Source organism: Notechis scutatus, chromosome 3 (assembly GCF_049901735.1).
Source record: "Notechis scutatus isolate UNSWTSFEM ecotype Mainland chromosome 3, rNotScu1.2, whole genome shotgun sequence".
In the NCBI taxonomy this organism is placed as follows: domain Eukaryota; kingdom Metazoa; phylum Chordata; class Lepidosauria; order Squamata; family Elapidae; genus Notechis; species Notechis scutatus.
In genome coordinates this window covers 17,640,405-17,667,397 of record NC_142011.1, presented here as the reverse complement: position 1 = coordinate 17,667,397, position 26,993 = coordinate 17,640,405, and the positions used below count along the sequence as shown (strand labels likewise).

The window sequence follows — 26,993 nt, the reverse complement described above, 5'->3', positions numbered from 1 at the left end:
CCTGTAAGGTAGGTGGGCTGAGAAATTTGGTTTTGTTTCAGAAACGGGAGGTGGGATAATACATTTAACAGACGCCTGTTTAATGGGCTGGATTCAAGTCAGAAATAAATAAACAAACCAAGCAGAAACACCTGCCAGCTATGTTCTTATGACCTGCTAAACCAGGTTTTGCTTAATTGTGGTTTGTTTAAGCAAAATGGATTCAATTCACAACAATGCATTTTGTCACAAACTGTGGTCTACTAAGGAGGGTGGCTGAGTTCTCGCAAGAGAGGATAGCACAAAGTGTTTTAGGTTAAGATACAGGACCAGACCTGGTTTTGCCTGACCAACTACACCTGCATAAGTTTTTTTTTTCCTGCACTTCTCTTAAAAAGGCCAGATTTGGAGTACAATTCTAAATTCCCAAATGATATTCATTAATCCAGCAGAGAGCTATTAGTACTGAAACATATAGACCGAAAGGGGTCACCACCCATTTCAAATATGATCAAACAAGTATTCCCATAACCAAGTAATAGATTAAATTAACATGGGTTATTCTGGAAGTCCTTTAATGACATGTTGTCTGAGGGGGATACAATGCCGTGAATACCACTGTGTGTTGAAATTATCATAACTGATTGTATTATCCATTATTGAGTGAATAACAGTCAGAACTATAGTATAAAAGTCTCAAAAACAAACAAAAACTAGTAATTTGCCCTCTTAAAACATCAAGAGGCTCTTGATGTAAACCTTACATTATCTTCATTAGCCATACAATTAATATTTGTTTTGCAAATGAAAAAGCAAATTTACCTATGTATGGAAAGATTCCTATTAATTAAGCAACTGGCTAATTTTAATCTCAGGATGTATTGATCTTGGTCAAAGAGGATTCACTAGCCATTGGCCTTATTTGGAAATAAATAACAAAAAATAATGACCTATATCATAGTGAAAATGTCATGAGCACTAGGTACATAAGGAGTCAGATAGGTGTGTGTATGTATAGCAGGTGTGGTATCCCCAACAGGCTTTGATAACCCACAAAGAGCCTCCTTCACTTGTCAATTTCAAATAAGCTGTTCAAATAAGTAAATACATTTATTATTGTAACAGCAGGTCATAAAACAGGAATGCCATAAAATACAGCAAAATAACAATAAAACAATGAAATAATAAACTAGAGTAATAGAAATATTAGATGTCAGAAAGTTACAACACAATAAAGCCAGAACTTAAGAATTTATTTCTAGGGCTAAATGACAAAGGAGCAAAAATAGCAACTTGGTTGCCGATGGTTGGAAACACATCTGCAAGGAGATAATTCAGTTATTCAAGGTTCAGGAGCCCTTGACACCATGTGCCATTAATAATTTCCCCTGCTCTCATCTTAAATGGGGCTGTAGAGGTCACAATGAATAATGTCCTCCACCTGAGAGTAGGAGAATATTGGGTACTTCAGGGGTTCAGAATGGGGGTAGGATGAGAGAGAAAACCAGTTTGGGGTAGTAGTTAAGGCACCAGGCTAAAAACTGGCAGACCATGAGTTCTAGTGCTGCCTTAGACACAAAACCTGATTGGATGACTTTGGACCGGTCACTAACTCTCAGCCCTAGAAAGGCAATGGCAAACCACTTCTGAAATTTTGTTAAGAAACCTGCAGGGACTTATCCACAGAATTGTCCAGAGTCAAGATTGACTCAAAGGCCCTTAATAAGTAAAAAAAATGGGGGTGGCAGCATATGTGAGAGGAGGTTGGATTGAGTCCAAGTAGATCTTTCAACCAGAACCTTCCTCTCAGATGTGTTGTTGTCTAGCTATGCACAGAATATGTTCATTTAGGAATGGATAGTTCTGGAGATACTTGAAGGTTTGGGTTTCCTCCCAGGCCATGCCACTGGAAGGGAGGGAAACCTGGTAGTTTCCAGAATCAAACCTGCCAAATTAGAGGTGTTTCACTGTGGTTTGGGCATAATGGTTTACAGGAAGCATGCCTGCTTGGGAGCAGGATCATCCCAGAATATGTTTCTGGTTCAGAGATTTCCAGGAAGTGCTGGACTGCCCATCCACTCCCAAGAATGGCATGATCTGGAGGGAAGCAAAAAGTTCTAGAGTTGTCTAGATCTCTTGATTGATAGCTTCTGCACATCACTAATGTTGTGAAGAAAAAGTGAAGAGAAGGCCAGGTGCGCTGCTTTGACCTCTTGCAGAGATACAAACATAAATTGAAAGTATGAATATACAGCAAATCATCATACTAAGCTATGGTACAATTTATTTGCATGGACAAATCATGTTAGGTAACCCAACTGTTCTTTGTTAACCTAGATTTAGGATTTAGCCTATTGTCTAAACTTAGCCATGGAGTCGATCCACTTATCAGCGAAGGCCTGACCGTTCGCTCAGAAACCTTAAACTGCATGAAGCATTATGGTCATGTGACATATCTATCTCAAAATGTTGAATTGGATTAATGAGGGCATTTGTGTCTTGCTGCAGTCCTCCTCTTTGTGAAATATGTAGGAGCATCTTGGAGTTACAAAACAATATGTTGCATATTTTCTTAAGAACTGATACCCCAAATGACCCCAAATGCATCTGGACAACATGAGTCAGGGAGAGTCTTTGGAATTTACAAATAAGTTTGGGCTTTTTCTGAAAAAGTTACAAAGCTGTTTTCCGTTAAAATTGAAGCATTCAAATTCAAATGTGTGCCATTTGAAATAAGCCTCCAGTCATATTTACTCTGAATATGCACACCTTTTTCAGTCCAACACAATGGATTGAAATGAGGATATTTCTTTTACTGCCCTTCTTCTCTATGTAATTTTATGGCATGGTTTATTCAACTCCAGATCTATAAGCAGGAAGATCAGCAAGAGCAGTTCTGTGGCAAACAAGAAAAAAAAAATATTGATTTACATATATTTTAAGGCTTGTAAGATATAGCTCAAGGGGAAGTTATACAATGTTTTAAAATTTGAATGTATATACAGAATAAAAAAATGTAGACAGAAATCACATGGCACATTAGAAACAAACTCATGGTACTTTTGGGCACCATAACACCCCCGGTTGAGAACCACTGATATATAAGGTTGCCAAAAATTTCAATTAATATCTGGACAATTAACTTAAGAGCAATCTCCAACTAAATTTGTCCTGGATCAGGGCCCTTCCCTTCCTCAGTCTTTGAAATCAAGGAACATAAAAGGGCATCTTAGGTTTATGGCTATATGCACCCTCATGTTGTCCACAAAGTCATTAAATTGATATTTTACAAATATTATGCAAAAACCAGTCAGCCTCTACTCTACTCCATGCCATTTCCCTCTAATTTTTATTTTAAAAATGATAAACTCCTAGACAGGGACTTTGCTTGGTCCCAAGCCTTCTTCAAAAAGGAAGTATTTTCAACTTGTTATACTCATTTTTTAAATTCGATTAGTTCCAATTTGATTAGTTCGCCGGACAACCTGCCTGAATAGAAAGACGGGCTAGAAATCGAATGCTGAATAATAATAATTAAAAAAACAACAACCCGATGTTTTAAGGACGGGGAGATTTCTTTTACTGCATTTTTTTCTCAATGTCATTTTATGGCACGGTTTATTTTATCCACCTCCGGATCTATAAGCAGGAAGGTCAGCAAGAGGCAGCAGTCCAACTGGTGAGGCAACAAGACTTCCACATTTTGGAAGCGCGAATCTCCCGCAGGCGCTCCTGGGGGGAAAAGGGAAAAGTTGGTGGCTCGTTCACCCGGCGGGGGGGTGGGTGAAGGGGGGGAGTGAGAGGGATACAAGCGCGTTGCGAGTGGAACTTCCGTGCAGCGCAACCTGCAAGTCGATCTCGCAGAAAACTGACCAAGGAGAGAGATTCCACCTAGAAACGAGGAGACATTTTCCGACCGTGAGAACCACCCATCCAATGGAACGGCTCTGTGGGAGCTTCGTCACTGGAAGCTTTCAAGAAGAGACTGGACCGCCACCTGTCAGAAACGGTGTAGGTAGGGTCTCCTGCTTGGGTGGGCGGGGAGGGGAGAGGGTGGGACTAGATGACCTTACAAGTTCCCTTCCAACTCTGCTGCTCTGTGTTCTCTTCTCCCTTCCCTGAAGCTTTTCAAAGCTCCACAGCAAGCCTAACACCCCCGAAAAAGGGAAACCCAACAGGCCAGGGGCTTTCCCTCTTCTCTTTTGCTTTGAAAAGAAAAGGAAAGGAAAAGAAAAAGAAAGAGGAAGGGGGCATGAAGAAGAACCCGCTCCGCGCCAGGTAGCCGCTCGCGCCAGCCAGCCAGCCAGGCAGAAGAAGCTCGGCGCTGAAGCCAAGAGGAGAAGAGGAGGAGGAGGAGGAGGAGGAAAGCCTGAAAGAGGCTGAGCAGCTCTTTTCTGCGCAGGCGCGGGGCTCTGTCGCTCACCCTCTGAGCCCAGGTGGAGCGCTTTGCCCGGGACTCCAGTTAAAAGTAGTAGCTGCCGCCGCCGCCGCCGCCTGGCCTTCCAGTCCCCTCCCCCGCCCGCTCCGTTCCCTTCGTCAAGTCCCCCCTCTCGGCGGCTCATGGCTCTCCTGGGGAGAATCGACTGGCAGGTAGGGCGGTTTGCTTTTCCCCTGGCGAAGGAGAAGGAGAAGGAGGAGGAGAGCGCGTTGCTGCGGGGAGAGAGGGAGAGAAAGAAAGGGGGAGAGGAGGAGGGGGCGGACGCTCGTGGGGACCCCTGCTTGCCCTGCGGAGCCCCGGCGCTTCTCTGCCAAGCTCCGGGGGAAGAAGGCTAAGCGGTTTCGGCGACCTTCTGGCTTCCAAAAAAGAGAGGCGAGGCTTTTTTCCGCAACTTCTCCGGAGCCTTCGCGAGCACGTGGCGGGCGGGACGTCCAGGGGGACCGGAGGAGCTATTCCCCCGCCTGGTGCTGGGAAGGGAACCCCGCACCGTCCCAGCTGGGGGAGGACGGGGAGGGAGCGGTGCGGTCCTCGTCTAGCGACGGCAGGAGGGTATGTGGGGTGGGTGGGTAGGGAGGGATCCCTTCCTTTCGCTCGGCCCCGCTTGATGGTTTGACAAGGCGGCTCCGGCCGCTCCACAGTGCTTTTTTTGTTTTTTGTTTACTCCTAAGAGTAACTTTAACTCCGGTGGAACTCCCGGACGGAAGCTGCTCCTGCTTAAGTGGGAGAGCTCGTAGTTGCTGCTTCCAGCAAAGAGCAACTGATTGAGGATATTAGAAGACGAGGGGAGCCAGTCAATCCCTCAAGGCAGACCCAAGGCAAAACACGAAGGCCACCCCTAAATTATTGGAACTTACAAAGGGGCTGTCATACCGGGAGCCAGGAGGGGATCCAAGCCACCTGCGAGCTTCGAGGGCTGGGGAAAGGGGGGATGATGGGGGTTTGCGATCTCCATCCGCGTCCAGCCAAAACTGCTGAAATCTGGCGAAAGGAGCAACTTCATTCCGCTGAGCTCGGCTCTTCCGTGGGGCTGACAGCTCCGATCGGCCTGAAAGCCAGGGAGGAGGGGGGGGATTCTCTCGTTGCAAATAATGAAGGGCGGTCGAGGCTGGACGGTCTTCTCGCCGTTTTGAACCGGGGCAAGATCTCTTTAAACTCCCTTCCTCTTTCCCATCTTGGCAGTTACGGCCAACTTATGGCGTTAATATTTAAACAAAAAGAGCCAGTGCGTTCCTTACCCCCCCCCCCCCTTAAGTGGCTGCGTTCATACGATACAGGTAATGTTGGGAGAGTTTTTAACTCGTTTTTATTTGGGGAGGGTGGGGAGTAACTTAGCTTGTTTGGGTGAACTGCTCTTTGGTATGGAAACTTACGGTGCAAACTCAACAAAAAAAAAACAACGTGTATCAACTTAGCCAGCATTTTATTGCCTTTTTTTTTTTTTAGTCATCAGCTTTCCTACGCCTTTGCTGTTCATCAACAAGTACCCCAATTTTGAAAATATGACTTTAGGTAAGGGGCAAAAATTGTATTCTCGGGATACATTTATCCACGGTTGGTTGCACCAGAACTCAAGTTTCTGGATTTGCAGGAAACCCTAACCCTAAAGTAAGCCGGAGGTCGAATAACTGTGGTTGGCTCATTTGTGGTTGAGCTCTCCTGAAGTTGGTGGGGCCCCTGAGGTCAAAATGGGCAGAGGAATTGGCTATCTTCCACTGTGATTTTTGAAAGAACAGCCCAACATTCACCTGCTGACAGGAGTGGCTGGAACTTCCTGGCCAGAGATAAAGGAAGCTTTTTTCCCCCCCTCTCCTTATGTCATTCTGTTCAGTTTGGTTTTTGGTGAGTCCCACTGAAAGCAACATTTCTCCCTTTAGAATCAAAGTGGATGAAAGCAGCCCTGGGTTGTTTTCTGAACCACAAAGGAACAACTCTAAGCAGTTGTTGAGGGTTTAGAGAAATTTACGCAAGGAAAGGGCCGGAATAGCGATTTCTTGATTCATGCTTTCTTTGCGCTTCCAGGATGGCTGGGGAATGATGAAAATTGTGATTCCAGACACCTGCAGAGCCCAGGGATAGGCAAAAAATATTGCTCCTAGCCTTCCCTGAAAAACTGGAGGTTTGATGTGCCTGCTCCATCTCTACCTGTTTGCAAATGAAGTACAATTCTAGCTTAAAGTTAGCAACCTCCTCAGTATAGTTTACTTTTTCTCTGAACCATTCTCCAATTTTTGCTCTTCTACAGAGCAAATATAAGAACAAAAAACATACTTCAAAAATTTTCTGTCCCACTTCATATTGCATATTGTCAAGAATCCACTCATTTCTCAATATTTTCAGGGTACAATTGTATTGAATTGTACAATGTCTTTCCTGGGGCAGGCAAACTCATTACTGACCTGGTTAATGCCAATATGTAGTTCATTGGTTTCAGTTAATAGTTAATCCAGCCAAGATTATGGTTTGTAAAGTAGGGTTAACGGCTGAAGCCCAATGTATTTTTTTTTTGCTATTTCATTATCATGTGTCCCAAAAACGAGTGTGTTGGCAAGAGCACAAATCTCTTGCCTAAAACATAGATCAATGCTACATTGATACCTTGTTGTAACTATGACATGTTATCAAAAATCCCAGTTTTAAAACAGGTCAAACTTTTTGCAGTGCAAAGGCCTTTGACTTTTATAGAAGTGTCTGAATTCCACAAGACCTCTATGGGGAAAGGTTACAATTCAATGAAAAGGTTATTCTGGAGGGCTTCTGGTAATTGCAGTTTTCCAATAATTTTTCCCCACCCTTTTGCCTGCCGTGTTCTGTATTGCTGGTGCTATCTCAAATGCTGAAGCAGATACTTAAAAGTAAATGTGTTTAAGCCTGAGAATGAGAATGTACAGAATATATATATAGGTGATTATCTCTGGAAGCAGACAAATTCTTTACACCATTCTGGTTTTTTTTATCTCAAATGCTCCTGCTTAACTAGTTCCTAAACATGAATAGAAGGTGGACAGCTTGGGCTAAGTCCATCAATCAATTGATTGGTTATTTTTAGAATTAAGTCAAAGGAGCAAAGGAAGATATAAGCAAAAAGTTAAAGGAAAATGGTTGCTTGAAGTGGAGGGGTGAAGATTTGAACATCCATTGGTCCAAAGTTAATGCAACTGGAAGTTGTATAAGCTTGCAGAGTATGCTCAGGTAATAATAATCTCTCTGTGAAAATGTTTTCTCCCTGGATTTTCATTGGTTGCATTTCCTCTTCATGTAGTCACACAACCTGTGTAAGTGGCACCTGAATCAATCCATTTTGTGTGTGTTTGCAGAATACACCATACATAAACCAATTTTTTGGTGTTCATAAAAGCCTAAGTCTTGTACACTACCAGTTATTTTAGTTGAGATGGGTAAACATGGTGTGTAAATATCAAGACAATTTTCATCCTGTCATATTGTACAAACCCAAGGCTGTGGTTAGCTTGTACTTCTGGGTTCTACAAATCCAGAAAAGAATTATAAGTTGTGGCTCCTTTTAATAATGGATAAATTTATCCTACAAAGAACTGGCTGATTCCCAAAAAGGTTGAATTTGATTCTCAGTGAAATGTGTTATACTACAGGGCTTTGAATGTTCATACCAAATATCTTTGCTCACGCTTACGGCCAAAGTACCGGTAATTTTATTTATGAAATGTATATGTTACCCATCTCACTGTTGAAGCAATTTTGAATTGGAAGTGAGGTTGTGCAACGGTAATGTTTACTCGGGAGTAAGCATCATTGCGCTTGGAGTGTATTCATTTTTTTAAACCAACATAGTTTGTAAGGCTTCCAAACCTCTACACCTTTTCTTAGGGATAAGGGAAGACTAAGCAGGTAGGATTTCCTTCATAGCAAATGTGTGCAGCATAAGCACTCAAATTCTAAGCAGTGTTTCTAATTTTGAAAACTGTTTGGAAGCCCTGATTATTATTTTTTTTAACCAATTTCATATTGGTAAGCCAAAGAGCCACCAGGGTCTTAAATTCTGATCTTAACCCAATTGATGTGGACATATTCCCTGTTGCCCCAAAAGCATTGAGTAATGTGTTACTTTATGCACATAAATTCTTTTAAATCCTTTTGCAAAACCCAACAATATTGATGGTTTCTTCAAGGCAGTTAGTAAAAGAAGGGATAGATCCATAAAAGTTTTGCTGGCACAGTATATTGGACTGTCCATGGGAAAGAGGTTTGCTTCTCAGTATATTTGTCATCTCAAATTTCTTATGAAATAAATGGGATTTATTTTAAGTGCCCTCAAAGGCTTAATCTTATTTCACCAATTTCGGGAAAGGCATGCGAATGATTTAAAAATAATAAGGCTAGCAAGAGCTTTGCAGGAAAGCCTGAGCACTGGCTATATAGGTAATGGCAGCTGAGAGTTTTCTCAGAGGTCAGCCATTCTGCCAGAATAATTAAATCAGTTCTACAGCAAGTGGCTTTTTTTTCCCCTCCCTTCCCAAATAGCAGTTGGGAAAATAATGGTTTTTCTCCTGTAGAGGAATGTTAAGGTGAGCTGTCTCTCTTTCTTATTGAGATGCCTCGGCTTAATGACGCCAAGTGCTTGCAAGGGGAGGGTGAATCTCCCTCCCCCCTTTTTTTGTGGTAAATGCAGATTCTCTTGCTCCACCAGGGCCTCAGCCAGTGCTATGAATCAGCACCTGCACGCCAGATTGAGAGATAACAGGGCTTGGTTTAATTGCTGGCTGATTAGTTCAGTCTCCCCTCCCCTCTTTTTTTTTTTTTAACCTGATCAGTTACATCTTCTTTGGGCTTTTCACCTGGGTCATTTTGAAAGCGGGATGCAATAGCTCCATCTTATCTTCTACTGCTTCTGGAAGCAACAATATTTTTGACGGGGGGTGACCTGTTTAATAAACAGGGGAAGCGGAATGACACCATCAATGTTAATGAAACCCGGTTTGGAATTCCTGCCAAGAGACACCCCAGAAAGAGATATGGGAGAAAAAAAAAAGGTTTGAAGCTACTAGGCACCCATGTAGGATTGTGATGGGGTTTACTAGTGAGTGGCACACAGTGGGCAGTTTCACACATCATGTCCAATCCCTCTTTCTGGTTTATCAAAAGGCCATTCTCAGCATTGTCATAAGGTGCTATGCCTGAAGGAATAAACCAAATGATAGCTTAAAGTGACAGGACAGGCTTGTGCCTTTATATGGCTGTTTGCAGCATGCAAACTAACCCTGATTTTAGCTTAGAATCTTTGAAGAGCCCTGCCAATGTTTTGGTTATCTTGGGTGGTTAATTTAATAAACCATGGCTAAATTAACCATGGATCCACAGAGCATAAATCATAATTCAAGAATAGCTCTTAATACTACATTTCCGCCCTTTTGGAAGCTTAAAAAAAGGAAGATGGAGAAATGTAAAATGCTTAATGCCCTAATCCTGTGCAGTTCTATTTTAAGCTAAGTTTCATGGAGTTTACTCAGAGAAAATAAGTTATACAATGGACATCTAAGGATTTTGGCATTTTCAACCAATTTTATTAAAATGAATAAGGTTCCATATATAAAATTTGTTAGGTGCTAAGAGATTCTTCCTGATTTTAGCATCAATTCTGTAAACCAGCTTGTATAGAATTGCTTTTAAAATGCAAGGAAATCATCCTACATGTTGCCTAGTAATTTTTTTTTGAAAAAAGAAAGCAATAATTTGACCCAGGCAAAATTTAACGCTTTTTGTATGTAACTTCAGTGGAAGCAATCCTGATCCTTCATATTCCCCCTGAAATCAGGTCAATAAAACTTCGTCAATATGCCTCCCAAGCACTTGAAGTGGTGAGAAGTTAGTAACTTTATCTGGATCTCAGCCCACAAAGCTTGCAACATTTAGGAGGACAAATCTAATCCAAAGTGCGCTCCTTTCCCTCTCCACCAAAGGGAAATTGCAGTATCTGTATATATATGTGTGTGCCTATAAATTTTTCAATGGAATATGGTTCTGCTTTTTTTTAAAAAAAAGTGCTTCTGTTTAAAAAAAAAAAAAAAATCCCCCGCCCTCCCAGACTACTTTCTTAATCTATTTCCACTGATTACAGTTTAACTCCCTTCCAAGTAAGTCTACTCTGCACTGCACAGCAGGGAAGTGTGTGTTTGTGTGTTGCTATTTTTATTTTTTTGAAAGGCAAATAAATGCAGACAGAACTTGAGCAACCAATCTGCCACTTCTTCCTGAATTTTATGGCTCCAGTATTTCGTTGCAAGCTTCTTAAGAGGTCCAAAGAATGGACTCTCTTATTTTTACAGATGACAAAACTGGGTCAGGAAAGCGGCTTGCCTCCCTGTTTCAATAGACAGACAGACAGACAGACTGGGAGAGTCAACCGCCTCCTTCGTAGGTTGAGAAGACCAACCTCCATCTGGATGCGGTTGCTTCCACGTAAAGCTAAGCAAGGCAGATTTGGTTTTGTCAATTCCCGCACCCTCTTCCCTACGGTTGGGAAGATTCCCGGTTGTGGACCTGAAAATGAGGATCGAGTGTATGTGTGTTGGGGACTAAGGAAGGATCTCAGTCGGTAACGGAAGATCCCAAAGCTCTAGAGCAACTTAGTCAGGTTCTCTTTACGGCCTATTGATTGCAACGGGACGCCGATCAACTCTTTGCCATTTCCATCAACGGCCTAGGTTGTTAGAATGGGCGACCCCAACGTAGAGAATAACGGCATTCACACGTATTTATTCCCAACGAGCGAGGCCGATTATGCGACGATAACATTAAATAATATACCATAACTGTAGAAAACCGGGGAGGTTTTTCCCGATCGGTCTGGTTTTTTTCCTTTGCCGCTCGCGGTCCCCTTTTCTTCGGAAGGCGAGTGTGGGCGTCGTCTAAAAGCAAGCTTTAGCATCGCTGGTGAGCTTTTTATTCTTGTGCTATAAATCGATTTCATCAGGAGGGACGAGCCGTCCCACGCCCGGGAATCGCCGAGCGGCTTCGGGAAAGGTTGACTGCCTTTTTTTTTTTTGTAAATTAATTTTGAGAGGCACTGCGGAGCTCCCGCTGGAGGAATTCAATTCATTGTGGGGAGCAGGATCAAAAGAAAAAGGCGAACGGCGTCGGAGGGGTGGGAGTTCCGGACGATTGGCAGGGTCCCCCCCTCCCACGGACAAGAGTTTTTTCTTTTTTCTTTTCGCGGCGTCGGGGGGTAGAAAAATGGGTCTTTGGGGATTTCTCCAGGGATCTTCCCCCCGGTTGAGAATGGGGCCTCCCCGAGACTTTGCACCCGCAGAGCGAGCGGATGGTTTGCCTGTCCAGGCAGCGGCGCCAAAGGAGCGAAGGCGGCTCCTTCCAAAAAGTTAAACCGAAGCGAACCAAACCGCGCTCCCTGTTAACGGGCCCCGAGCTAAAGAAGATCCCGAAGGTGGATCGAGCTCTGCTGCCGACCGAAAGGATCCCCTTGGGGGGCTTCAAGGCCCCCCGTTTCGCTCCACCGGCTTTAACGGCCATAACGGGTGAGAAGAAGCGCTGCTCTTAGAATCCTTAGAATAACAAGAAGGGACCTTGGGAGGTCATCTAGTCCAAGGGGATTTTACATAAAGAGCGTTGCGGGACGGCGGGGAAACCTAAAGCGAGTTCCAAGGGGCCCCAAGCTCCGGGGCTGCCCATGGCAAGAGGTTGCTTTAAAAGCACCAGATGATCCGGTCTCGGGAAAAGTTTCCAAGCTGGTTCTGTAGGAGATGCGTCAGGATGATTTAAGGAGTAGCTGAATTCGGGGGGAGGAAAAAACGGGAAACATTCGCCTTTCAGATCAGTTCCCTTTACGCTTCCTCTTCTCGTTCGCCGCGAAACATTCAGGTGTATTATAGTTTTGCGACGGTCCGATTTTTTTACTTCTCTTCGTCCCCCCCCCTTTAAAAAAAACATCTCGGTTATACGGATAGGGGTGGCACTTACACAACTCCCTTAAGCCGGGCTCATCCATTTATGGCCAGTTCGCCCTACAGATTGCCTCTCAAGGAACCAAACGGATAGGGCTCGCACCACGGGCTTAAACCACCTTAAAAAAACAACAACCTTCTAACCGAGGTGGAGAATCCAGCAGGGGCCGCTGACCCGAATCAACCGGTCGTGTGAATGCATCGGGGGAAAAAAAATCTCTTCTCCCCCCCCCCCCAAGCCATTACCAAACCCCACTAGCTCTGCACTCTCAATTTGGGCAGGTTAAATGTTTTTTTGGAGGGGGGGGGAAAGAGGTGTGAAATTCCCGTGGAACTTGCATGCGGCGAGAGTGGCTTCCTGCTTGCTGGCTTTCGCGTCTCTCCCCAACTCCGGTGGTGGTGACACATCCAGCCAAGGGAGCCGCCTCCAAGGGGTTAATTTTCCTCGCCGCGCGGGGTCCAGCTGGAAGCGTGCGCCGCAGCATGAAGCTCTTCCCAAGCCGGGGTTGCGTGCGCGCAAATTGAGCGCTTTCCCCGCCCCCGTTGCTAGCCATGCGTGTTGAGCAGCCTTCGGGGCAGGCTGGCGCTTTCCCAGGCGCGCGTGCATGTGTGTGCGTGCGCTTTTGGAAAGGCTCCAAAAAGCCCGAGCGGGTGGGGCTTCTCAAGCTCAGGCTGCTTCCCCATTGGCTAACCTTTGCGCCGCCTGCCTGGGCCCACCCCGGGGTGGAGTTATTCTAATGAGGTGACCATTAAGGGTGGCGGGATGGGAAAAGAACCTCAGTTATTAAATTCTCGGACGGAATTTGATTCCCCGCTACTTCATTTATATATGCCTGTCTTTAAAGCAGCTCCTTGAAGGTTGAGGGGAAGAGAGTTCTGCTTTATCTCCAGCGCCTTCCCTCCTTGGATTTACCAATACTTTTGGGGCTGGGGTTGCTTTATAACCTCCCCGCCCTTCGGGTTCTATATCCTTGTAGAAATTGACTTTTTAAAAAACAAAACAAATACTTTTTGGGAATACTGGACGCCATGTTGTGGAAACTAGCAGACAATGTCAAGTACGAAGAAGACTGCGAGGTGAGAGTTTAAGGCGGGGTGAATGTGGCTAGTCCTCATTGATCAGACGTGGGGGTGGTGTCTCGTTGCTGCTTTGATTACCGGCTTACTCCGTTCACGTCCATGCAGAAGTTAAGTGGGGGGAGGAGGGGGAACAGGACAGATCAAGGGAGCTTAGTGGACGATTGCCTTATTAAATCCGAGCTATTGGAAGGTAAAACGTTCCTCCAGATTGTATTTGGGAGTGTAGTAGTTGGCTTTCAGGAGCGCTGCGTCCCGGGCATGTGTATGTAGTATGGGGTAGTATGGGGCTTTCTTGACATTCGTAAGTCTTGTCTTAACTAGTTAGTAATTTTAAAGTGCAAGTCCTACGTTGAAGTCAAGCTACCTTGCAGTTCAGGCGCGTAAAACAGATCCCGGGGAAATCGGATGAGCCTTACTTACTCCCGGGCACGTACTTTTTAAAGAGGAGCGCACTAGATCTCCAGTACCTGATCGCCGAAAATGTGAGTTTTTTATTTTGTTTGTTTTTTTGTTTTTGACCCTGGTAAATAAAATGGAGACAGGGCTTGCAAGTCTCGGATGCGATTCGGAATTTAAGTGGGATGCGCTTTTTCGGTTATTTTATTTTTCCTTTTCAAGCCTGGCGGTGGTGGATCCTCCCGAGATCCTCGGTCTTGAACGTTGGCCTCTTCTGGCTCTTTCAAGGCTCCTGGACAAGTTTCCAGAGCGCCCCCCCCCCCCGAGGATCAGAAATAAGGCTTTTAAAAAGTTTCAGCGGGACTTTTAATGTTAGTGGTGTAGGATTTCAGTCGCATCCCCGCCGTCATGCGCTCCAAGGCGGCTTCGGGGTCGTCCTTGAAAGCAGCTTGCTCACATTTGAAATAACTGCTTGACTTCCTCCTCTAAAAGTACAGGGTCTCCCTTTGGCCCGCTGCGTTGTATCCCTAGAGGTGGACAACGATCCCCCCCACCTTCCAGTAGCATCCTTCGGATCCACCTCGCGTCCCCCGAGCAACTTTTTTTGTGCAGAGCCTGGGAGCCAAAAAGGGCTCCCGGGAGAGACGGGCCGGGCGCTTATTTCGCGTGGGACCTGACCGATTGGCCAGCCTGATAACTATCGCCCTTTCCGGAGGAAGATCGTGAAAACCCCCGGCCAAGAGTGTGCAGAAACCCTGAAGTTTAACATTCCTTCTCCCTAGCGCCAGCCATATACCAGGCTTCGGTGGCGATCGCTTTAAATAAACCGGGTATAAAACCCTTAAATCGGATTATTTTTTTAAAAAACACCAAAAACAAATCCCGTGAGTGCGCGCGTCCCACAAGATGCCAGCCTTCGCTTTTATTTGCAAGAGTCCCGCCTGAATTCCTCCCTCCAACAACCGGGTTAAATGTGTTGTAAGAACGCAGCCGTTGGTAAGTCGGAAAGAAGTGCCCTTGAACTCGACGGGGTTTATACCCGGTATAGGATTATATACCCCACCCCCCCACCCGATCCCAGTCCCTTTTAAAGAAATCTGCTTCCTTCTTTAACAAAAAACAAACAAACTTTGTTTTCGCTCCCGGCCTGCCCAACGCTTTTCCACGCGAGGAGTTTGGAAAGGGGAGGAAGGAAAAAGAAAAGTTGTTGCTTGGCTTTTTGCCGAGGAACGGAAATGATTAATCCCTGCCGGCTCTCTCCAACCTTTCCCCACCCCCACCCCACCCCCACAAAAAAAAAAAAAAAACTACCTCCCAAATCCCGCCCCACGGGAAATCCAGGCAACTTTTTTTTTTTTTTTTTTGCACGCTTCCAGGCCGAGATGCGCGCAAGGTTTCCAAGTCCTCCCACGCGGCCGAGAGGAGGGGGGGGGCGGGTGGAAGCGAGGGCCTGGGCGAGTGGAGCCTCCGAAGCCGGCGCTCCAGCTTGTCGGACTGGTTCGGGAAGGGCAGGAGGAGAAAGAGAAGCAGCCTCGGGAAGGGCAGGAAATGGACGCTCTTGGCATCCGAAGGGCACCGGAGCGCCCTCCTCCCCCTCCTACACTTGCGCCTTTACCTGTAGCATCAAGCAGCCGAGCACACCTCGGAGAAGGGCGAGGAAAAGGGGGTGCCGGAGGGTTTGGAAATCCTAAACCGGGCTGTTTCCCTTCAAGCACCCGTCAGAAATTTGCCCTGGACTTAGTTTAGCTCTTGTGCTCAGGTTGCTTGCTTAATTTGACAAGCCCTGGGTCCCAGGAGTCCAGGGTTGGGGAAGGGGCCCTGCCAATGATGGACAGGCCTTTCCCAAAACTCTGTGTTCCCTCGGCTTTGGTGAACAATAGCATCTGTCTTCCTCTTTTTTTTGTTTTCTCCTCCCTGCAGTGAATGGGGTATTTAAGCCTTGTGAAAAAAAGAATTGGGGAGTTAATGGGTATCGATTACTCTGCAATAGAAAAAGCTTTTCTGATAGCAGCTTAAGCCTTGGCTTGGCCCTCCCTTTTGTTTTCCCGAAAGTTTCTTCCCACCCAAGTGATTTATTCTTGAGTAGGCCTGCATTTGACTGTACATTTTTATAGTGTCCTTGGAGGGGGGCAAGGTGGGTCTTGGTTAAATGGGGCTGATTTCCTGCAACTTGCTTTTAAGTGTTAGATATCAGCCACACAGGAGGTTTTAGCTGAACAGCAGAAATAGTAACTGGGATGCCCCCCTCCCTTCCTAAAATGTCTCTGGCCCCCTCCCTATTTGAAGACCCCAACCAAATTACGGTCCTTTTTTTCCTGGATGGGAAAATGAAGAGCCCTAGTGACTCTTAAAAAAAAAGTGCTGATCACATAACAGCCTTGGCTGAAATGTGACAAGCTGGGTAGTGGGTGAATGCATTGTGTGAACCATAGACAAATGCATAGCCATAACAAACTATGGTTTGAGTAAGCAAGGTTAGCACATTTGTGTTCTGGCAACCAGCGTGTCTTGAGTAATTCCCCTCCAAGGTATATTTTCCATCAAAACGATGAGCCTTTTTCTTGATTAGGAATACATTTTAAGATCACAGCGATTGTATCGGCAGGGGCACGTTTACCCAAGCATGATAAAGAGATGCCAGATGCATTTGTAGAACATTAGCTGATTAGTTTTTTATGGTTTTAACATGTGTGAGTGTGAATCTTAACACATGTTTGATCAGTTTGTGGTTCAATGCAAACTCACAGTGAGGATTAGGGTTAAATTGTTAAGCCAGTGTGCTGTGCTTCTGTTTGCATTTAGACACTTCAGGATTTCACAGGCTAAGCAGGGCAATTTCTTATTTATACACTGTTAGGAGTAAGGTCAAGAGGTTTGGTAGAGTTCCTTGCTAAGTAAATTGGGTACAGGGTTGCAACCTTGAATAAATTGGGGAATTCCTTATTGATCCTAAATTCACTTTTCTTTAGGGATTACAAGGAAAGAAATCCCCTAGCAAGGGGGATGATGCAAATAGTAATAATAATTATAATAATAACAATAACAATAGAATAGAATTCATTATTGGCCAAGTGTGATTGGACACACAAGGAATTTCTTTCTTGGTTCAAATGCGGGATGTGAGGGGTCTGTAAATATTTTCACAGCCCTCTTTTTGACTCATGCAGTATACATACAGGCAGGTTGGTAGTAATTTTTTTTTTTTTTTTTTGCAGTCCTAATTATCCTCTGAAGTCTGTGTCTGTTCTGTTGGGTTGCAGAACCAAACCAGACAGTTATAGAGGTATAATAATAATAATAATAATAATAATAATAATAATAATAATAATAATAATAATAATAATAATAATAATTAATAATAATATATGGAATCAGACTTAACACAGTTCAAAACTTATATAGGTACAATCTTTAATATTTAATAATTAAAGGTGCAAGGAGACAGAACAGCCCTCCAGGATAGAGGCTGGCTGTGTGTGGTAATAGACCAAGCAAAGAAGCAGCCCTGGTTTTAAAAAAAAAAAATCCAACAAGCAGATTAGCTCATTTTTGCTGGGCTGCAAATTACATTTTTCTTTGTTTTGACATCTTTAGTGGAATTAAATTAACTAGTCCAAGAACCTTAATTGCAGCATAAAACTCTAAATATATCTCTGACTGGTTGGCTGAGCTTTACCCCTGGGGGAAATGAGTCCCGGCCTCTTAACAAGACTTATGTGGCTCCAGGGCTGCCTGCCCAATGCCAGGACAGGAAGACTTAAGAGCACTCTGAGGGCAAGATGATAAAACCTAGGTTTTTTTGGGGGAGGAAGGGGAGGAGAGCTATTTTTCCTATCCAAAGAAAATAGAGCAGGAGTTAATTCAAACTTTTTTTGGGGGAGCAACGTTCTCAAGATTGACATGCAGTTGGGTACAATCTGGTGTCTTCTTGGGAACTTCATGACTACCTTAAACCTGACCCCTCTATTGCCCTATAGTTAAATCTGTCAGAAGCCCTAGTTTTCTTCCTCTTGTCTCCATTTTCAGTTTTCCTTTGATTTCCCCTTTTTTTTAAACAGGGAAAAGAAGCTGCATAACTCCCAGCAGCCCAGTATTGAGATATTATGCTGTTTGTGGTTTTAACATTTAATTTTAACTAATTCAGTAATCAATGATTGGTGACCTGTAGCAGCCTTGAACATATATATATGTACAACCTGACTGGTTAGGTACCATAGTGCATGAATTTTTTAAAAAAACTTCTGAATGCTGGTTATCGCTATTAATCTTAAGTACATACACACACACTGGAATCTTCCTATAGCTCCATGTCAGAAGCTCTGGCTAATGAGTTAATTAACTTTTCAGTTGCTAAAAGGGTGTTTAGTGTTTTATGCAGCAATGAGTGGGCAAAGGGACGGTTGTTATTTAAAGTGACAATTTTTAAAATTCTGTGGTACATTAAGAACCGATATAGCCTTTCTTTTTTAAAAAAAAAAAAACAACTTTGAAGTTGTGGTTATATTTTGGAGGGAGACCATTGAAATAAATGAAATTTGGTCCCCGTGTTTGTAGAAGCAATGGCAAAGTTATGTATTGAACTTCTTGAACTCAATGGTACTTTACTCTGATTAATCAAAGTATATGGTTAGATTGCAAGCCAAATATTTCAGGATAATATATGTGCATTTCTGAATAGCTGCCAGCGATTGAATGCAACATATCAGGATCCCAAAAACTCACATCCTCTGTAGCAGTATCTGCTCTCTGGAATAAGATGCTCTGGGTCTCATTCCCTGGAGTGAAATTTGAAGGATTCCCATTCTACTAGGGTTTTAAAAAACATTAAAGGCTCCCAGGTTTTTAGAGAGGACAATTGATGTCCCCTTTTTTCTTTCTGTTCTCCTGGGTTTATTTTCTTTGCCATCTTTGTTTGTGCCTTTCTCTTGTTCTGGTTTCACATATTTTTTGTATTCCATGTTTTTTTTAAAAAAATATTTTAACAATTGTAAACCACTGGGAGTCAGGTGGCATCTACATTTAATAAATGTTTAATTTAATAAATTTTAGTGAGCTGCCTAGAATTGTCATATGAAACTGTATAAATCGCTAAATCAAACTTAAAAACAATGCTGCAAATTCAGAGTGTGGTTTGATATTATGTTTGTGTATGAAGTATTATATTTTTTTTCACTTGACTGGCCCCAAAATAGCTGAAATAAAACTTGGTATTTTTTTCATAAAACATTTTATTAGATTATAGAATAAAATACAAGTCAGTATTGATTGGTTTGTAATTTGTTGCATTTAAGATTAAAACAGCAGGTTTTAATTTAATTAATGTCGCATGCAATTCATCTCTGCCATATTTGAGTACTGATCCTCATCCCAAGCGGCATTAGGGGGCTATCTTTAAATTGTTTACTCCAAAGCAAATGGTTTTATTTTAAAGGGAAAATACTGGAATCAGAGGAATATGGGGGAAGATCATAGTTCTGTAGTTTAGTCTCATAAACTCCAGAGTGCTTGGTTCTGTCCTATTGGAAGCTACTTCCAGTTGGGTCTCCTTGAAGGTTGCAGCTAAATTCAGCTCCCCACTCCCATTTATTATGGAGTGTGGTTTGATATTATCTTTGTATATAAGGTATTAGATCCCCTCACTTGACTGGCTCCAAAATACTAATTAGTAATTTTCCTAATTCTTAAAAAAAGAAAAGAAAAAACACCAAACCACCAGAATATATATTAATGGGGCTTATTTCTCAGTGAGGCCCTTCAAGCAGAATGCCAGTATATGGCAGTAGTTTGCTGGTCTTCCCCTGGTTCCAGAATTTCACTAACTGGGGTTGCATTTGTTTTTTCCCCCCTCAGGACCGCCATGATGGAAGCAGCAACGGGAATCCTAGATTGCCTCACCTCTCTGCTGTCAGCCAGCATCTCTACAGTCCAGCTCCCCCTCTTTCCCACTCGGGGAGCTCTGACTTCCAGCCACCTTATTTCCCTCCCCCCTATCAGCCTTTGCCTTACTCCCAGTCCAGTGATCCTTACTCACACCTCGGGGATCCTTTTTCCATCAATCCACTTCATCAGCCGCCACCTCCTCCTCCCAGCCAGCAGCAAACCAGCTGGCCCAACCGTCAGACCAGCCAAGACCATTCTGGTTTATCCCACCATGCCCGTTCTGGCTTGGTGCCTCATCTCCCAGCACTGGAAAGCGGCTCCCTTGGGGCAAGAAGGGAAACCTACAGGCGATCTGAGCTGCTCCTGCCCCACAGCCATGGGCTCGACGCTTCCAGTTTAGCAGAGAACTTAGGACTGCATGACATGGCCCACCAGATGGAAGAGGTTCAGGTAACATTTCTGGGGTCGGAATAGAAATGCCACGAATGGGGAGGATGCTATGGCAGCTTTTGCTAATGTGGGGGGTCCTTGATGGTCTCTGAGCTTGGGATGATTTCTTGCAGGCGTTTCATTAAACCAAACTAGGTAACGTCATCAGTGCCGATGATGTTAATGTCAACTCATAAAATATTTCTATGGTCTTTTTAGAGTTGCCAACAGAAAGGTGGGGGGAAGGGGTTTGAAAGAGCAGTGCAGCAGCTTGAATATCAAAAGTGCATTCCATAAATAGTTTTTCAAAGATAGTAACTAGGTGACTGAAGTTTCTGCTGCGCAAATATCTAACTGGAGAACATGATTGATGACTCTTGGCTATGGATGTGTCCCATTGGAGAATATGAATTATGATACACCCAGGGGGTGGGGGGAAAAACCAGGGTCAAGGGTGACAATGAATGATGTGCCTCAGAGTCGGCTACACCCAGGCAGGGCTCGACATGTTAACTACCAATAAATCCTTTTGAAGTTTTGGAAGTTTGGCTCGAGACTCATGATTTAATTGGGGGAAAATGCCGGAATCCTGACAGTTATCTAGTTTGGGTAATGAAACGTCTGCAAGAAAAGAACCAAGCTCAGAGAGCACTTCTTTTCAACACTGAGCTACAAATATTCTCCTTTATCAGCTTTTGCTAACTAATAGCTCAGGCAAACTTGGGCTATCTTATTAAAGAAGAGCTTTGCAGGAAGTCCTCAAATTCCAACCATTCATTTGGTGACCGTATGAAATTATAACGGCACTGACAAAAAGTGAGTCGTGCCTGGTTTTTCACACTTACGACATTTGCAGCCTCCCCCATGGTCATGTGATCAGCTTGGGTGCTTTTAGATGCTTGGCAACCGGTTCATGTTTATGACTGTTCCTGGGATCACCTTTTGTTCTGACAAACAAAAAACCAGATTCATTTAACAACCAAGCTACCAATTTTAGCAACTGCCTTGATTCTTAACCGTGGCAAGAAAGATTGTGAAATGGAGGGAAAAGTCACTGTCTCACTGAGCCACAGAAATTTGGGGCTCAACTGTAATTGTAAGTCAAGGACTACTTGTTTTGGGAGAAGTTGAAATTCCCAGTTCTGGATAAATCTTGTTCTTTCAATAAAAGGAGAACCTTGGAGTCGCTAGATTTGACGATTATACCCTCAACTTTTAGAAAATAGATGCTGATGGGTTTTTTTTTTTTTTTACTTAGTTGTTTAGCACTTAGATTAAAATCATTTTCAGGTTCATCCACTAATTTTGCCTTCATAGTGATGATCTAGAGTGAATAGATTAATAGATCTAAAATGTATACAGTCAGTGCAATAACATTAATGCTAAAATAAAGGGCGGGGTAGAGCAGCACAAAGGATGCACTCAAGAGAATTTCAAGCTCCTAAAATGATTCCTGCATGTTGTGCAAGGAAGTATGGAAGGCGTTACAAGCACTTGCTGTTTGCTGAGAAAACGTTCTTAGAGGGATGCCGCTGGTAGAATGGACGGTTTTGTTTAGCCAGGCATGCTTAATTTTCTTTACATTTATGAAAATCTGAAAATGAGAAGCCCGGTACGGGTGAATCGAGCTTGAAACCGATCATTCCTTCACCCTGAACTGTGTATCACTCGGGCATGAAAGAGGCATTGCACAAACACAGAGGTGTGAGAATCTGTCTTCCCTCCATTGCTTCATAACTTGTGCAATCCTATTATGGAACAATCCTACACAAATGAGACAGCTACCTCTGCTTCATCATTCCTAGGAAGGCAGCTTGATTGGCTAACATTGTTCTCTCCAAGCTGATGTTCTCCAGCTGTTCTCAATCGGTCCCCAGCCAATGAGGGCCAATAGCATTCCATATTTGCAAGCCACCAGGCAGGTGTTTGGGAAAGCAATAGCAACGGGCATTTTATTATTATTATTTTCCATTTGCATCTTGCCTTCATGGTCAACCAAAGTGGTTCATTTCATTTGCACAGAAATCCTCCATGCCAGAAGGGAAATTAGCTAAGTGAGTCCATTTACGGGCAGTCGTCAAATTTGGGCCCTAATTGAGCCCAAAATTTTATGTTGCTAAGTGAGAAATTTGTTCAGTGAGGTTTGCCCCATTTTACGACTTTTCTTGCCACATTTGTTAAGTGAATCATTGCAATTCTCAAATTAGTAACACGGTTGTTAAGTGAACCCAAGTTTCCCCATTGACTTTGTTTATCAGAAGGTTGGAAAAAGTGATCCCATGACTCCAGGACACTGCAACTGTCATAAATATAAGTCAGCTGTCAAACATGTAAATCACACGACCATTGGGGATGCTGCAACCACCCTAAGTATGAAAAAAATGCTCAAAAGTCATTTTTTTCAGTGCCGTTGTAACTTTGATAACTATGTGAACTGTTGTAAGTTGAGGATTACCTGTATTCAGGCTTGGCTCCAAAATAAAACTGCCTCACGGACTGCAGATTTTAATCGGTGAGATAGAAGGCCTGTATTGTTAACAAGGTGTTCTCTTGGACATTTAAACTGACACCGAAGCAGCTCAGTAATCCAAGAATGACATTCTGTAGTCTTACAGTAGTTTTCTGGCTTCCTCTCAAAATTGTTGGTCTTTCATTGTCATGGTTAAGGCTATTTTTTTTGTGTCCCTGCGAGTCAGGTTTTGACTCCTGATGACTGCATAGGCAAGTCCCTGCATAGATAGGCAACACGGTTTTTCACAAGGGGTTTGCTGTTGTCTTCTTCCTAAGCCTGAGAGAAAATGAGAGGCTCAAAGTCCACCCAGCTGGCTTAGGGCCTAAGGCAAGATTGGAACTCGCGGTCTCCCAATTTTGAGCCGGTGCCTTAACCTCTACACCAAACCAGCTCAGGTTATCTAGAATAATTCTCTGAAAATAAATACTCCACTTACAACAGCGACCGTTTGAAGTTACCAGTACAGTGACACTGAAAAAGTTACTTATGACTGTTTTTCACAGTGAACGACTATTGTGGCATCCCAGTGGTTTTATCAACATTCAGGGACTTGACAACCTGCTCATATTTATGATGGTTGCAATGTCCTGGTGTAGATCCCCCTTTGTGCGACCTGAGATGCAAAGTCGGTGGGGGAAGCCAGATTCATTTAACAACTGTGTTACTGACTTAAACAACTGCATTCACTTAACAAATGTGGCAGGAAAGGTAATAAAAATGTAATTAATAGGTGTCTCACTTAGCAATTTGGGGCTCAGTTGTGGTTATAAATTGAGGACTACCTGTAGACCAGAGACAAGGCCCAACTGCTTAGATGTTGGTGCAGTTCACCCACAGTGCTCAGCCTCCGTGATTAATTTTGCCATTAGATGTGATCCCTTCCCTTGTCATTTGTAAATCACCGTTTGTGTTGGGCATGTATTCATTCACACATCACAGCTGGTCTCAATCATACGATAACTCAGGGGTCCCCAAACTTGGCAACTTTAAGATTTGTGGGCCTCAACTCTTTAAAACTTGAAGTCCACAAGTCTTAAAGTTGCCAAGTTTGGGGACTTCTGCGATGGCTTAACATGATGATATGAATCATTTTTCCTGAACTATTTTAAGGTCAGCTCAAAAAATGGTTCTGAGTTATGATCATTGCCCTTTGGCAAAGGAGAATCACAGATTCTGTTGTTTGTCCGCATCACCATCCTAAATGCCTCAGTCATGAATAAACCCTCCTCACTTGTTTAACTGGGGATTTAAGTATGATCCATGAACTCTTCCCTTTTGAAGTCAGTCGATCATAATTCTAAATATGCACGGGAACGAAGGCAGCATGTTTACTGAACAGCGAAGTTGCTGACTTGCTTCCTTGAGTTAACCTGACAGGCACTGGAGCTTTTTGGATATATCCTGCTGGTCTTGATGCAATTTCAAAAAAAAGATAACTTTTGTTGGTTGGGTTGGCCTGTTTTAGTTGTCCATTAAAAGCTTTACTATAAAGTATTGTGGCTTTTGCTAAAACCAACTAGGGGACTATGTTAATGAGATATGTTTGTATATTGGGTGGGGAAGCGGGGAACAAATTGTGTTTCCATTGCTGTATTGTTAAAAAATAATAATCACATTCTCTCTCCAGAATGTGGAAGATCAGCACTTATTAATGCATGACCAGACCGTCATAAGAAAAGGTCAGTAAGTTTACATGCTGCTGGTTTGTTTTCTTTTGTCTTTTATAGGATGGTATTTTCACTTGTAAACTTTTTTAGGAGTTTCAGATTTGCCTTTATGTTCCTTTTTGAAAAGAGACTTTGTTTAAAACAACAACAAACAACTCAAGTGTAAAAAAATAAGATATTCCCCCCCCAAGGCCATCAGGTTCTTTATATGAGTTGTTTTATTTATATACATACATGGTATTTAGCTTTGTTCCGGTATTTTCCCACATCATTATAGTTGTGCTTTTAAAGTTGTAGCGACGTTTCGGCAGAATCTCATCTGCCATCATCAGGCTTCTGTATAGTGTTCGTCATACATATAAATATCCGTGAAAACTTAAGAAAACATACACACACACACACACACACACACACACAGATATATTATTTTCTGGGGAAAAACAGGCTGTGGATATGATCAACCTAAATATTTATTTATAAACAAATATTTTACAAATCTACATTTTTTAAAAAAAGCATCTGCATTCTGGATCTTGGCTTAATACAAATGGATTTCAAAAGGGTTAGGTTTTCTTCTGGAAACCTTATAGCAATTCCTTGGATGTTATGTTCTGGGTTACAACACATAATGTGCAAATTTTTGAAGATGGAGTTCCGTTTGTTAAAATTTGTTGTTTTTGTTATTATCCGTTCATTGGTAGTTGTAGATGACTTGGAAGGAAAAATAAAATCCTTCATCTAAGGAGTTGGGGGAGAAAGGAAAGCTCTCAAGGATAATATAAATATTTGTTTGAGGATAATGATCTCTCTCTGTTTGCATTGTTGTTGCTTGTGTTTAACATAAGCAAATCAACAAAGAAATATTCCTCCTGCAACCAACACTTTGGCCACGGCTTCAACATTTATTTTTAGTCGGTTTCTGTTCGATATATAAAAAATAGAAGAACAGCCCCTTTTTAAAAAAGCCTCTTTTTTTGGTTAGATATGTGGTAGCCTTCCTTCTGTGCACAGCAGCCATTATACGTGCTTAACCGTGAACAACCTCTAATTTAATGTGAGTTTAGGGGTGGTTACCAGGTTACAGAAGGCTGTTGTATATCCACATCACAAGCTTCTACTGGCGATATTTATAAGATTGAGGTGCAGATCCATGCTGGAGAAACTGCACAAATATTTCCCTTTTAGTTGTTGCACAGTACACACACACACACACACACACGCAAAAGTTTTTAGAATAAATATTTAAATCAAAGGACAATTTTGTCTGTAACTTGAAAGTGACAAAAGGGAAAATGTGCCTGAGAAGAAACCATAAATATTTTGTTGTCAGCTCATAGCTGATTTGAGAATTAGCTCATAGTAGAACAATTTTTTCAACTGTCTGTTTCACCTGCTTTTCAAAATCTTCCTCCTTTGATAAATAAAGTGTCTGGCTTAGTATTTTAACCCTTTCTTCTCCTGCCTGCTCCAACTCAAAATATTCCTGGGGAAGAGGTCAGGTTTCAATTGTTGTCAGAATGTAACTGCCAGTTAAGCATACTTTAATACAAATACACATCTGCTGGCTTGGGTTTTCTGTGTTTTAATTTTCATAAAGTCAAGATGCCACTCCAAGAATTATCGGTCAAGAAAAAAGCATTCATTTCTTAAAAGGAATGAACTTGAGAACATTTTTATTTTTATTATTATTACCAAATTTATTGGCTGCCCATCTTGCAGTTCTGCAACATGCAAAATATGAAAACAAATTTCATCATAGAATTGTTAGCTTAGCAAAAGTTATAGTCTTGTTTTCATTTTATCCATGGCTTATGAATTTCAGAGCAAAAAGAAGAGCTTACTTTAAATTTTTCTTGGCTGGATTATAGACTATTGTTCTTAATTGCTAGAATAGATTGTATGGGCATAATTGGAAAAGGCACTTAAGCAATATAGTCCTAATACTTTGTTAAATAATAAAAGAACAATCTTTTCATATAACTGCCTCAGGTGTTTTCAAGTAATGGATCCTTGCTTGCCCTTTTCACATTAGGCTAGGAATGCTCTTTAATTGTTTAGAAAAAAAATTGGATTCATTATGGAAGACAACCTCCTTCAACCTGGTACCTAGAAGTCTTCAGATACCATAACCCCTAGCTATCAGACACAGAATGGCTGGGGATTATGGTAATTAAAGTTCCAATTTTCCAGGACATCAAGTCGTGGGAGGCATAAATAACCTCAGGGATTCTTACGTTAAAAGATTTAGACTTCCAAGAAAAGAAGAAGAAAAAAGATGGGAGAGAAACACTCCATCGTAGTTTTTTTGTTTTTGTATATTTTGGCTCTCCAGGTCCCATTTCACTAACGAAAAACAATGCATTAGGTCTCCCTTGCCAGAAGGATGGACTTCTGGGTGTAGTGATCAATCCCAACGAAGTGTTCTGCTCTGTTCCTGGCCGGCTCTCTCTCCTCAGTTCCACATCGAAATACAAAGTGACGGTGGCTGAGGTCCAGCGAAGATTGTCTCCTCCCGAATGCCTGAATGCATCTCTGCTGGGAGGAGTCCTCCGAAGGTAAGCCCATCATTCCTCTGCCCTTTCTTCCTTTCCCTTCCCTTCCCCTCCTGGCTGAAGTCGTGTCCTATCAAGGGAGCTTCCTTGGTGTCCTGCGAAGCTGAATGGCCTGTGAACAGAATAGCT

General features: G+C 42.8%; 1 protein-coding gene across 4 annotated transcripts in view; it reads left to right on the top strand.

Annotated features, from left to right (window-relative positions):
- Window positions 1-4,378: 4,378 nt before the first annotated feature.
- The window catches only part of TFAP2C (transcription factor AP-2 gamma), a 34,365-nt gene continuing 11,750 nt past the window's right edge, over window positions 4,379-26,993 (top strand). The window contains exons 1-4 of one of the 4 annotated variants that reach the window (XM_087959254.1): window positions 4,379-4,569; window positions 19,675-20,154; window positions 24,273-24,324; window positions 26,678-26,867. In XM_087959254.1, coding sequence (XP_087815380.1) covers window positions 4,540-4,569; window positions 19,675-20,154; window positions 24,273-24,324; window positions 26,678-26,867 — 752 coding nt within the window. In that variant the 5' untranslated portion in view covers window positions 4,379-4,539. Of the gene's footprint in view, window positions 4,570-13,079; window positions 13,426-19,674; window positions 20,155-24,272; window positions 24,325-26,644; window positions 26,868-26,993 lie in introns of those variants that run through there. The other 3 variants (XM_087959253.1, XM_026664943.2, XM_026664944.2) reach the window with 3 other exon arrangements.